We start from the raw sequence: 14,033 nt of genomic DNA on the forward strand, positions 1-14,033 counted from the left end.
TCAGATTCTACAGGGACATGCACACTGGTGACCAGCCTGGCAGTGTTCTCTCGATCTACGATTGCCGGACGGGACCGGAATGCCTGCCATTCCCTTTGACTATAATGGGGTCTGGCAGAGATCCGGCCACTACAAGGCAAATATGCTGGGATTTGAATCCTAGCATTGTCTGCCGGACAGAACACCCGGCCACTGGTGTGAGAGAAGAGCGCAGACATTACTACTACTCTAGAAAACTGTCGTTTGATGGACTCGTTCATGTCCTCTGATGCACCAGTAGACGCTCTGTTCACATTTCGTTTTTTGCCTTGTCTATAGGCCCCGTGCATCGGGTGTATTCCTGAAATGTGTTTTTGACATATTCTAGGGCACTACGCATTGCCCTACCCTTTTTTTTTTTTTTTTTCACTGTATAGTCCAGGGATCAACAACCTCCTGCACGCCAGGTGTTCTGAAACTACAACTCCCAGAGTGTTCTGTTCACTTCTGTGGGAGTTAGAACAGCCAAGCATGTTAGCACGCTAGGAGTTGTAGTTTCACAGCAGCTGGAGTGCCGAAGGTTGCTGATCCCTGTTACAGACAGTCATAGTCTATGCAAGAGGACACAGTGAGGCACCATTCACACATCCGCAATTTCGTTCCGCATTTTGCGGAACCGAATTGCGGACCCACTCATTTCTATGTGGCAGCACGATGTGCTGCCCGGATACGGATTCGCGGACCCGCCCTTCCGGGTCCGCAATTCCGTTCCCCCAATTGCGGACAAGAATAGGCATATTCTATTAGTGCCGGCAATGTGCGGTCTGCAAAATGCGTAACGCACATTGCAGCTGTCCGTGTTTTGTGGATCTGCAAAACACACACGGATGTGTGAATGGACCCTAAGAAAGAGGTTACCTTGTGGTCTATGGTCCCCCCCCATGGTGTTGGCTGACGTAAGATTCCATATGGCTATGTAGTAGTTCCCTAGGAGGTGTACATCAGGGAGTAACTCCGGCACCAAAACAAGATTTCAAGAGAGTTGTAACAGTTGGAACAACCTCAGTCATTCTCCATCTTCTCTGGAGAAGTATGTTCTGGAGCTGGTGGAAGAAATCTGAGTCTCCATGGTTACAGACTACAAACAAGTCCTGTGTGTAGTCTGACCCTGCAGTCATGTTACTCCACTCGGTCTGCCTCCTCTTCTTGGTGACAGTAGAAGAGGGTGGAGTAACGCGTGGCCATAGGACCAGACTACACAGGGTTTGTTTGTAGGGTTCAACCATAGAGACACACTGTGCCGCATAGGAGTTGTAGTCACGAAAGTGTAGGATTTCTAAACCATGTACTTATGTGATGAGTCTGTAGGAAGGCACAAGGAATTTTAACTTTGTCTAGCAGCTATCGTTATTTTAATGGTATATCTCGAGAGAATTAGAAATATTAATGGGGTTATCATGAAGACCACCCTTTTACAAATAGTAGTCTGTCGCCATCAGTTGATCACTGTCAGTTCGGCTTCAGTTACCTCTGGCAGGCGGTTGTAGCTATATCAGGGAAGCGGTGTGTCGATAGGTCATCAGTATCGGATCAGTGGGGACCTGACACCCGGGACCCCTGCCGATGAGCTGTTTGAGAAGACAGCGTCCCTCACAGTAGTGCTGCGGCCTTCTCTCTGCTCGCCAAGCACAGCGCCGTCCATTTTTATAGTGGCCGTGCTTGGTATTGCAGCTCAGCCCCCATTCACATGAATGCCTAGACTACGCGACAGATAAACGTGACATCACGTGGCCTAGGAAAAGCTGAGAGAAGGCTATGACACTACTGCGAGCGCCGCTGCCTTCTCAAACAGCTGATCGGCAGAAGTCCCGAGTGTCTGACCCCCACCGATCAGATACTGATGACCTATCCAGAGGTTAGGTCCTCAGTAAAAAAAACTAAAAAAAATTTTTAAGTAAACCCCTTGAAATTCTATATAGCCTTTATTGCCTTGTAGGACGTGGAATGGGGGTCGTCTTTCATGAGGCATAATTTTAAGCAGTATGCAATATAAACTATTGTATCACACACCTATGTCATCGCTCGGCGTGACGCCTATGGTCTTACTTGCTAGGTCACTCAGATGATCTGTGCCTATTAAGTAATCATGGCTTTTCCCAAATGAGGAATTGGTGACAGACGTCTTCAGATATGTGGCCACTTGTGAACATAGGCATACCTGGAATGGTGGTTATGAACGATACTTGAGTAATTAAAGGAGTTGTCCAGTTTTACAAAAACCCATGTTCAAATACCGGATTGGGGAATTTGAGTTAATGGAGAAGGGAGCCTATATTCTGGATCCTCCTGGCCAGAGTGAAGAGCAGTGACCTCTGGTTTAGGAGGACTCGTCCCGTCCTGCATTACTTAGACAAGCCAGTGCTTTGAAGGAACGTTGTGTACAGGGCTGTGGAGTCGGTAGATACATGCTCCGACGACTCTGTATTTAATATGCAAATGGTTTATATACATTCCTTGAAGGGAAGAAAGGCAACAAACAGCTGTTCCACCAAGTTCTTCTAAGCTCTTATAGCAGAGAGGTAGTTGGGCAGAAGCTGCTGCCTTCTCCTTTCTGTGCTGATCTTCTGCTGAAGATCGGGCAGTGGGAGGATCCAGGAAGGGGCAGGGGACGGGGCATTTATTGTAAAACATGATTTCCCTAATAGAATCCCATAGTCATGTTTAAAGTTTAAGCTAACAATCGAGTTCACACGTTTCTATAGCCTAAGCTGAATGACAGCATTTTTTTCTAATGGTTTACAGCTTCAGTCTTATACAAGTGTCTCTAGTCCTGCAAAAAACATATTTACCTAATCAGTTATCAGTGAGAGTCTAGGCTAACCATGGGCGTTGCGTTCCCGGTAACAGCGGAACACAACACAATGGATAGTATAAGTAGTGCCGCTGCTTAACTGTGCGTTGCGTGCCATATAGTGAAGCATATGAAAAGCACGCTTCTTCATGGTCATTTAACGTGTTCGTTTTGCGGTAACGTGACGCACTGCATGCATTGGCTTTTATTCTTACAGTAGAGAAGTAATGAATTATAACTTTTTTTGTGAATTGGACATTTTAAACTTGCTTAATTTTTTTTATATTTTTTTTAAATAATTATTCCAATTTAAATTTAGTCGGAGTCTTTACATTTTTGCTGCCTCCAGGTACCCAAAATTGCCTCTGACTCCACAGCCCTGGTTGTGTAATGCTTTATTTATCCTGTGGTGGCGCTGCAGGAATATTGAACACTTAAAGGAGTTCTGCACTTTCATTTAACTGATGATCTATCCCCTGGATAGATCATCAGCTTGTGATCGGCCGGGGGTCCGACAACCGGGACCCCCGCCGATCAGCTGTTTGAGAAGGCAGCGGCGCTCCAGCAGCCCTGCGGCCCTGTTTACTGCCGGGCCGCCGGCCCACTGACGTCACAGCTAGTATCAACTAGCGTGGGCGGGGCTAAGCTCTGTTCACTTGAATGGAGCTTAGCCCCGCCCACACTAGTTGATACTAGTCGTGACGTCAGTGAGAAGGCTGCAGCGCTGCTGGAGCACCGCTGCCTTCTCAAACAGCTGATCGGCAGGGGACCCAGGTGTCGGACCCCCGCCGATCAGAAGCTGATGATCTATCCAGAGGATAGATCATCAGTTAAATGAAAGTGCAGAACCCCTTTAAATGCGTTGTCTGGTTTTCCTATATTGATGACCCATCCTCCCGATTGCTGTCCCCTGTCCCCCCATCCCTACTTGTGTGGCAGCTGCCGCGTCCAGGCGGGTAACCGAGGAGGCCATGCTTGTCCGCAGCTTTCTCCATTTACTTCCATGGCAGTTATGGAAACAGCCGGGCATGTTTGCTTAGCTTTTTTCCTAGCTCATGGACAAGCATGGCCACCTCCGTGTTTATTCTCCACCTGGATGCAATGCCAGTGATCTTCCCATGGGGACTGGATGGGGATCAGTTAACTCCTTCTGGAGATAGATGCAGATCCCACCTCAGTGATGGGAATACCGCTTTAATGAACTGGTGCACAGATTCTATTAGATATCTACATAACGAGTATGCTTTATTTGTTGGAAACTGGAGTATCCCTTTAAATAATCTTACAGTGCATTCTGGTGGATTATCAAAGGCAAATTTCCCTGCAGATTTGAAATGCCCTCTGCTCTCAGACCAAGTCCAGAAAACGCTGTAGAACTTGGCATGCCGGCTGATTTTCATTGCTGCATGCTGTGCCAAGTGTCAGATATGATTATTGTAGCTCTCCTTCCTTGTCCCCCCCTCCTCCTCCCAGTAGTCTACCTCCGAAGAGCTTGCGTCACCGTGTGCCCGTGCATTGATCTGTATGAGACAGGACAATTCCAGATTAATCACCCTTGAAAACGCTTACTCAAAAATTGCAGTTTGTCCCCTGCGTGAGGACGCTGCGGTGTGTCCTGGAGCCTGCAGCTCTGCTCATCATATCTGATCACTGGGGCCCCCTAGAGATCTTGAGAATGGGGGACCTTGTGCCATTTGTGGCTTTCCCAAGAAAAAAAAAATCACTTTTATTCTTCATGCAACTGATGGCTTCAGTGCACCGAAGGGTGGGGCCAGCACTGGGAAACTGAGGTGCACTGAATGGCTAGGCCCCCCCTTGGTGCACTGAAACCCTAAATTGCAAAAATAATGTTTTTTTTTGTTTTGTTTTTTGTCTTGAACGCCACAACCAATTTTCATAGCCAGCGCTGGGCTATTTTCGGCGCCCCCATAGAAATGAATGGAGGGCGGCTGTGCATGCGCAATGTACCCTACACAACAACCTTCAGAGGTCCGTTCTCAATGTATCCTAGCAATATGCCCCAATTGTCTGAGATGGGAATATACCTTTAGGGACTTTTTAAAGCTACTCTGTCACCTAGATCAACCCTACCAGCATATAGCCTGGTGGGGTTGATGACCCTGATTAAAACGATACCTGTTTTACGTCTGTCGGTGGTATCGTTGCAGCAGAGAAAAATAAACTTTTTAAATTATGCAAATTAACTATTCGAGCACCAGGAGGTGGGCTTATGCGGTTTGAGCACCGCTCCAGTGATGCCCCTTGGTGCTCCATAATGACGCCTCTCTGCTTTTTATAAATAATTTACATTAACTAGGGAACGAACAGAACTCTAACTCGGTGCCCTCCTTATTATCTTTTTAGCTGCAGATCTGCCAATTCCCGGGCTATTCTAATGTCCTTGAATATATGGCCGCAGCTCTTCTCAGACTACCTGATGCACACTGTGAATTTGGGAGCGCAAGACACTTCCTGCTGCCCTCGGATTGGCCGGCGCTGCCTATGTGAACAGAGCTGGCCAATCCGAGAGCAGGGCTGGGCAAGTAGGAAGCGTCTTGGGCTACCAAATGCGGTGTGTATCAGAGATTCTGAGAACTGGTGCGGTCAATTTATTTTTTGTCCTTGAACTGGAGGGTGGCTGTAATTGTGATGGTTGATTTCCAGCCTCATTTTGTGTTGCCGCCTCCTCCCCCGGTCCAGATGCAACAGCTCCGTGTTACATTCTGTCGTTAGAATTAAAAGAAATGTCGTCTATGTAGTGGTTACTACTGGACGAGTCATAGTGAGCCGTCCCTATAGAAATGTCATCTACTCAGCAGTTACTGCTGGACAAGTCATTGCGAGACGTCTCTATAGAAATGTCCTCTACATAGTGGTTACTACTGGACGAGTCATAGTGAGCCATCCCTATAGAAATGTCGCCTGTACAGTGGTTACTACTGTACAAGTCATTGCGAGACTTCTCTATAGAAATGTCCTCTACACAGCATACTGGACAAGTCATTGCAAGACATCCCTATAGAAATGTTGTCTACGCAGTGGTTATTACTGGGCAAGTTATAGTGAGTCGTCCCTATAGAAATGTCTACGTAGAGGTTACTACTGGTTGAGTCATTGTGATCTGTCCCTATAGAAATGTCATCTATGGAGCGTTTACTACTGGACGAGTTCTAGTGAGCCATCCCTATAGACATTTAGTCTATGTAGCGTTTACTACTAGAAGAGTCAAAGTGAGCTGTCCCTATAGAAATGTCGTCTGCATAGTGGTTACTACTGGACGAGTCATAGTGAGCCGTCCCTATAGAAATGTCATCTATGGAGCGTTTACTACTGGACGAGTTCTAGTGAGCCATCCCTATAGACATTTAGTCTATGTAGCGTTTACTACTAGAAGAGTCAGTGAGCTGTCCCTATAGAAATGTCGTCTGCATAGTGGTTACTACTGGACGAGTCATAGTGAGCCGTCCCTATAGAAATGTCGTCTACACAGCAGTTACTACTGGACAAGTCATTGTGAGCCGCCCCCCATAAAGTCCTTCTACACTAAGAGGGTTTGTAGACTGACTCGGCTCGTAATTGTCAGATGGTTATTTTAATACCCAAATACTAACCCCAAGTCACCAATAACCCATTTTATGAGTAGACATGGCGTTCCACCCCTCCTGTTTCAGAGGCTAGTGACTGCTCTGACTATTACCATTATATGTGCTCATGATGATGATGCCTTTTGGAACCAAAGGGTTGCAGTAAACTAGCCCCTTGAGAGTAGGATAAGACCAAATAAGTCATAAAAATAAGTGAGCAGATCCATGAAGGAGTGTCACCATTTCCGAAGTTACCCTAGATGATCTGATGTCTGGTCACAATCTTGAGGAACATCTAGTCAAGGTTGTCAGGATTATATAGTTTTCTTAAAGCGACTCTTTAGATGCCCCTTGATGGTGCTTTCACGCTGCCTGTCATAGTGGCCAACATCAGATTTCCTGATGTGTACCTGCCTGATGGAAAATAAGTATACCATGTGATGTACTCTAGATGCCTCCTTAAAGCATGAAATAAGTGTGCCAAAATATGGCAGAGGCTGACAAGGGCACTCTTTGCCACTAACATTTGAATGGGCGCCTGTGGATACACTGGTCATTGCACCAGGGCCTTCCCCAGTGCATGCAGGAAACAGACGCTCCAAAATGCAGTATGAAAGCCATCTAACCGGAGCTCGTTAACCTCAGTCCATGTGCTGCAGTGACCTGATCATCAGGTTTTTCTGGCTGGTGGTGTAGTTCTCTGTTTATCATCATCATTCTGCTCTTGCAGAATCCTCTCTACTTGCACCGACTTTTTGGAGAGGCTGTGGTTGCGTTCATACCCAGCAGCCAATCGGAGGAAGCAGAGCTGCTGGAGGGGGGAGGAGAGAGCAGAAGCCTGAACCAATGATGGGGCAGGGGGTGTGTCTCAGACTCCCTCACACTTCCTGTAGGCGCCGTAGCTTCGCTGTAGTCACAGATCATGGCTTCTGCCCTTATGAAGCAGCGCTAAAAAGAAGCCAGGAAATAGCAAGTGATCCTCCCCTGTAGGTGCTGTCCTGCATATCATTTTTGAGGAGGGGGGGGTTAGTTGGCAATCCTTGGAGCCCTCACTGATCTTGAAATGAGACCCATGCTCCCCTGTTTAAATGAAGCTGTGACACTCTTGGTATCACGTTGAGCCCCATTGAAGTGATTGGCGTTGAGCTGCAATACCAAGCACAGCCGCTATACAATGTGCGGCTCTGTGCTTGGCCGCGGTGCTACTTTGAGCGCCAGTGGCTTCTCAAACAGCTGATCGGCTGGGGTCCTGGATGGTCAGATACTGATGACCTATCCTGAGGATTGGTCATTACTATCGAAATTTTGGAAAACCCCTTTAACCACAAAAGTATCATGAGGTTTCTGTGGTTAACCACAGTGTCCATCAGGACACCCCATAACTCACTGATGTGAACCCATTCTTTGAGAGGACTCCTGAGCGCACGCAGATAATGGAGAGGAGTCCTGTCAATGCATTTTACTGCTGGTTTGTTGGAACAAGATAAAAATTACCGTACATAATTGGACTCGGCGTCAGTAAGGGTCCATTCACACATCTGTATGTGTTTTGTAGATCCGCAAAACACAAACACCGGCAATGTGCGTTCCGCGTATCGCCGGCAGTCTCATAGAAAATGCATTTTCTTGTCCACGATTGCAGACAAGAATAGGACATGTTCTATTTTTTATTTTTTTGTGGCTGATCCGCAAATGTGGATATGAACAGCACATTCCGGCCCCATTGAAAATGAATGGGTCCGCACCTGTTCCGCGAAACGGATGCGGACCCATTTTGTGGACATGTGAATGGACACTTACACTGTACACCGCTTACTCTAGTTCGGAGGGTGTTTCCGAGCTGAAATAAACCCTTAAAGGGCTTCGGTCACCCCACTAAAGTCATTATTTTTTTTTTTTTTGGCTAGTTACATTCCTTATAGCGCGATATATGAGAATATAATGTTGTCACTTACTTTCATTCGGCCGTTTCTTAAGAAAGCGAAGTTTTATAATATGCAAATCGGGTCTCTACCAGCAAGTAGGGTGTCTACTTGCTGGTAGCCGCCGCAAAAAACCGCCCCCTCGTCGTGTTGATTGACAGGGCCAGCCGCGATCTCTTCCTCCGGCCGGCCCTGTCAGTATTTCAAAAATCGCGCGCCTCTGTTCATTCGGCGCAGGCGCTCTGAGATGAGGAGGCTCGTCTCCTCAGAACTCCCCCAGTGCGCCTGCGCCGATGACGTCTTCTCTTTCGGTGATGTCATCGGCGCAGGCGCACTGAGGGAGTTCTGAGGAGACGAGCCTCCTCATCTCAGAGCGCCTGCGCCGAATGAACAGAGGCGCGATTTTTGAAATACGGACAGGGCCGGCCGGAGGAGGAGATCGCGGCTGGCCCTGTCAATCAACACGACGAGGGGGCGGTTTTTTGCGGCGGCTACCAGCAAGTAGACGTCCTACTTGCTGGTAGAGACCTGATTTGCATATTATAAAACTTCGTTTTCTTAAGAAACGGCCGAATGAAAGTAAGTGACAACATTATATTCTCATATATCGCGCTATAAGGAATGTAACTAGCCCAAAAAAAAAAAAAAAAGACTTTAGTGGGGTGACAGAAGCCCTTTAAATGGAATCTAAGTTAAAAAATGTATCCCCCTTCACAGGATAGGGGATAAGCATCTGATTAATTGGAGCCAGACACCCCCGAGAATGGGCTTCTTGACTTGCCCAATTGAATGGAGCAGCAATAGACCATGCATGCTGCCGCTCCATAAATTTGCTATGGGACTGCTGGAAATTTAGGAGTACAGTGCTCCGCTATCTCCGTCAGTCCCATACAGAACGAATGGAGCCGCAGCAGCGCGCCTTTGATTTGGGGATGCAGGGACCGCTCATCCCAGCAGTCAGATCCCCACCAGTCATATTTACCCTTTCACTTATAAAAACTAATAATAATATAGAGGTTTCCCACTGCCTAATGTGTTGGTCAGGATTAAATAAAAGGGGCACGCCCCCCTCCCCCAGAAACGCTGTTCTTTTCCATGGGATGTGTAATTACAGTTCAGCCCCATTCAGATGGGTGGGTTTGAGCCAAAATTTATAAAAAAATAAAATAAAAAATAGCCCATAGACAGATGTGGTGCCGTTTCTGGAAAGCAGATCCGTTGTCCTGACAGTTTTTTACTGCACTAGATTAGGCATTGCTGTGTCCCCTCTCTTACCCTCCATCCGTTTGCTTGTTTTGCAGGTACCTGAGCAGCAGCCAGTTAATCTGTTTAGTGGAGCCGAAGATACCAAGCACTATGAGGAGGCCAGAAAGTGTGTGGAAGAGCTGGCTATGTACCTGAAGCCCCTGAGTACTGCCAGAGGTAATAGAAAAAATATACTGCCTGCTGTGCTCCACGGGGTGCATGTGGGTGCTCCGCTCCCTCTTTCTTGTGCTCTGTAGGTTTACGCCAGGCACTCAACCTGCCCCAGCTGCAGTGGAAATGTAGTGTTACATGGCGGCTATTCCGATAAATGGTCGTCCATGTAATACTTTAATGTATAGGGTCCACCGGAACAAAAGCCCCTCATTCGGCGGGTCCTAGGCGGCTCCCCTGCCCTTATAATGTTCACACGCTCTAATAGAGCATATGGACAGGGGTTGCCTTTATGAGAATATCCCTTTTTATAGGTGGGAGATCACTTCAGCAAATGGCATTTATTATATAGAGGACCTTACTACAAGGCACTTACTAATGTATTGGGATTGTCCATATTGCTTCCTTTGCTGGCTGGATTCATTGTTCCATCAAGTTATATACTGCTTGTTTCCATGGTTACAACCACCCTGCAAGGCATCCGTGGTGGTCGTGCTTGCTCACTATAAGGCCTCTTTCACACGACAGTATGTCCATTTCAGTGTTTTGCGGTCCGTTTTTCACGGATCCGTTGTTCCGTTTTTTGCTTCCGTTGTGGTTCCGTTTCCGTTCCGTTTTTCCGTATGGCAAATACAGTATACAGTAATTTCATATAAAAAATTGGGCTGGGCATAACATTTTCAATAGATGGTTCCGCAAAAAACGGAACGGATACGGAAGACATACGGATGCATTTCCGTATGCATTCCGTTTTTTTGCGGACCCATAGACTTTAATGGAGCCACGGAACGTGATTTGCGGCCAAATATAGGACATGTTCTATCTTTAAACGGAACGGAAAAACGGAAATACGGAAACGGAATGCACACGGAGTACATTCCGTTTTTTTTGCGGAACCATTGAAATGAATGGTTCCGTATACGGACCGCAAAAAACGGCCCGCAAAACGGAAAAAAAAAACGGTCGTGTGAAAGAGGCCTAAGAAAAAGAACCAGCCTGTGCTCACTCCCACGGTCATGGCCACCAGAGAGGCCAGCACTTTTTCCTATAGTGTGCAAGCACGACCACTGCTGATGGATTGCAGGGGGGTCATAACCATGGAAACAAGCAGTGTATTATCACAATACATTAGTAACTGCCTTATATTACCTTTCTCTACTTGATAAATGCCATTTGCTGAAGTGAGACAACCCCTTTTAAAGAGAGATCCCCCGAAAATTATTTATCCACAGGATAGGTGATGGATTTCAGATTGTGGGGGGTGCAACCGCTGGTGGCCCCCACAATCTCGACAACAAGGAGTCCCGAGTCCCCTCTATGAATGGAGTGGTAAAGTGCAGGTCTGTCCACCACTGTGTTCACGTTGATGGGTGCTGATTTAGGCTACCTTCACACTCTCGTTTTGGGCGGATCCATCATGGATCTGCAAAAACGGATCCGTTACAATAATACAACCGCATGCATCCATCATGAACGGATCCGTTTGCATTATCTGTAACATAGCCAAGACTGATCTGTCATGAACACCATTGAAAGTCAATAGGAGACGGGTCAGTTTTCTTTTGTGTAAGAGAAAACTGATCCGTCCCCATTGACTTACATTGTGTGCTAGGTCGGATCCGTTTGGCTCACTTTCGTCAGACGGACACCAAAGCGCTGCAAGCAGCGTTTTGGTGTCAGTCTTCAGAGCGGAATGGAGACGGAACGGAGGCAAACTGATGCATTCTGAGCGGATCCTTTTCCATTCAGAATGCATTAGGGCAAAACTGATCGGTTTTGGACCACTTGTGAGAGCCCTGAACGGATCTCGCAAACGGAAACCAAAACGCTAGTGTGAAAGTAGCCTTAGACAGTCTGTCCCATACAAGTGGTTGGAGCAGTGGGCCGACATGCACAGAGGGGACTGGGGTTGAGGCGATCGCTGCGGGGTCCCCAGTCTGTATATGGAAATATGTCTGTGAATAAAATTTTGTGTTTTTCTATTTCATTTTTAAATTGTGTTATTTCTCTTCTCCTCGGTTCTTGGAAAGTTGATGAGTTTCACAGTTTTGCGCTTTAGTGTAGGACACGGGTCATTAACCCCTGACACTCCAGCTGTGTTAAACTACAACTCCCAGCATGTACATTTGCTCAGCTGTTCTCAGAACTCCACTTGAAGTGAATGGCGCATGCTGGGAGTTGTAGTTTCACAACAGAGTGCCTGGGGTTGCTGACTCCTGCTGTCGAACAGCTGGTGTAAGTTGGAGGGGCGCATCGTTTAGTTCGGGCAGCCTCTTGTTGCTTTTTTTCCGTTTTCGTATATTCATAGATGAATGATTACATGATATGAGCAATACTGGTAATCTCACTTCTGACATCTGTCCCTTGATAATTAAAGGGGTTGAGCCACAAGCAATGGTTAAAGTATGATTGTTGGGGCTGCCACTGATCACGTGAACAGGGGCCTACAAGTCCTCTGTGTGCATGTGGCCCCTCCTGCTCCATTCTCTTCTATGTGACTGCTAAAGATAGCCAAGTATTGTACTCGGCAGGGCAGCCCATACAAGTCAGTGGAGTTGAGGGTCTTGCGTGCCACCGATCTGTTCACCCAGGGACTCTATTATATTGTATAGGAGATGCAGGGAGAGTCCAGTGTATTGCCATATGACTGTGTGCGTGTCACTGTGCAGGATATGAGGCCAGGCTGCAGATCTCACGGAATGTACAGTGCACAGATCGACAAGGAGACCCCAGCGGCCTGTTCATTAGTGGAGGAGACCACTGAGTTTACATGCAGCAATCTCCTCCACAGTGTGTGAACGAGCGATCGGTAATGCCATCGCTCTTAACCATACTGACTCATTGTTTGCCGGCAGCAGATACGGTTTACTCAGCATGATCTGCTGCCGGCAGATGACAATTTTTGTGACTTCATGAATGATCTATTACCCGATGAACGAGCGTTCCGGCAGCACTTTTACCCCGCCAGATAATCGCTAACAAGCGTTCCTATGAGCGGTTGTTGGCAATTATCTGCGGGTTCTCGACCTGGAGAGCGGTCAGGTGGGTTTGTAGCATTTCTATTTGTTGTATGGGGAAGTTCAGCAAGAAATCTTCACACTTCCTCATAATCTGCAATTCCCTGAAGACGGGAGGATTGCATAATGTTTTACCATAGAAAGCGGGTTCCTTTCACCCTGAGAAATGCGATAATGCCAACCTTTCCAGGGGTCATAGGGGTGTGGAAATCGTATCGCTCGATGCCCGGGAGATGCAGTTCCAGGCGCCGGGCAGGTAGTTTGTTCAGTAGCTTAGCCCTGCTGCGGGCAAGTAGCAGGGCTGAGATGCCTTTGTTTACCGTAGCAGTGGATCGGCGGTGACCGAGCAGTGGGCGTAGAGCAGTGACGCAACTGCGGTGACAGAGTGGGGGGCGGGGGGGGGGGGGGGGGAGGCGGTAGTGTAGTGACAGCGTGGGGAAGAAGAAATGACAGAGCTGGAGGGGTGGAGCAATGAAAGGGCCTTCACATCTCCGGCTCGGGGGGAGGAGCAGTGACGGAGCCAGGGGCATTGACAGAACTCTGTCCAGCGTCCCTCAGAGGACCCCCTTTCTGCAGGTGTTGTCAAACTGGGAACGTGAGGTGGGTCCTTTCCATGCCACATCAGCAGCTAATTTGCCTAAACCACCTAGAGGTACGGGTAATAATGTGCTAAGAGCAAGAGTGGGCACTAAACTAATTGCTGTGATCACATTAAGGCCTCGTTCACACCAGGTAGTGCGTTCCGGCCTGATTCTGTCCAGAATGCACCACATCGCGTTGCGGCCGGCTAACTATATTGTGGGGCAGGAGGGGGCGTAGTGGTCTGTTGAAGTGATTGGCCCCATAGCCATGCCCAACGGCTGCAATGCCATCGGCTGCACAGGATCGCAAGGCACATTATGCCTGCGGTCCAGTCATAATTGTGCCTTGTGATCCCGTGCGTCCGATCGCCTGCGGCTGTGGCTACGGTGCCATTCACTTCAATAGAGCGTCACGCCCCCTCCTGCCCCACAACATAGTGAGCCGGCCGCGATGTAGTGCATTCTGGACGGAATCATCTGGTGTGAACGAGGACTAAACTTAGTCATTTCACACCACAAAGACTGGAATGCAAGCTAGCCACCTCCCTGCATAAGGAAGCGTGGCGGTGCATTGAAGTCGATGGCACCGCAGCCACCTCCTCGCCTGCAGTGGTGGCACATTAGTGCCTGTGTTCCAGTCCAGTGCAATTTTCTAAAATAGTGCTTGCAGCATTTTTGCAGAT

The 14,033-nt window shown here is 47.8% G+C and overlaps 1 protein-coding gene across 5 annotated transcripts in view; it reads left to right on the forward strand.

The window, feature by feature from the left end:
• Positions 1–14,033, forward strand: part of RC3H1 (ring finger and CCCH-type domains 1) — a 78,157-nt gene that overhangs the window by 22,812 nt on the left and 41,312 nt on the right. For all 5 annotated transcript variants that reach the window (XM_044301078.1, XM_044301079.1, XM_044301082.1 and 2 more), the window contains exon 3: positions 9,638–9,758. In XM_044301078.1, coding sequence (XP_044157013.1) covers positions 9,638–9,758 — 121 coding nt within the window. The remainder of the gene's footprint in view (positions 1–9,637; positions 9,759–14,033) is intronic.

The sequence above is a fragment of the Bufo gargarizans genome, chromosome 7 (assembly GCF_014858855.1).
Source record: "Bufo gargarizans isolate SCDJY-AF-19 chromosome 7, ASM1485885v1, whole genome shotgun sequence".
Classification (NCBI taxonomy): domain Eukaryota; kingdom Metazoa; phylum Chordata; class Amphibia; order Anura; family Bufonidae; genus Bufo; species Bufo gargarizans.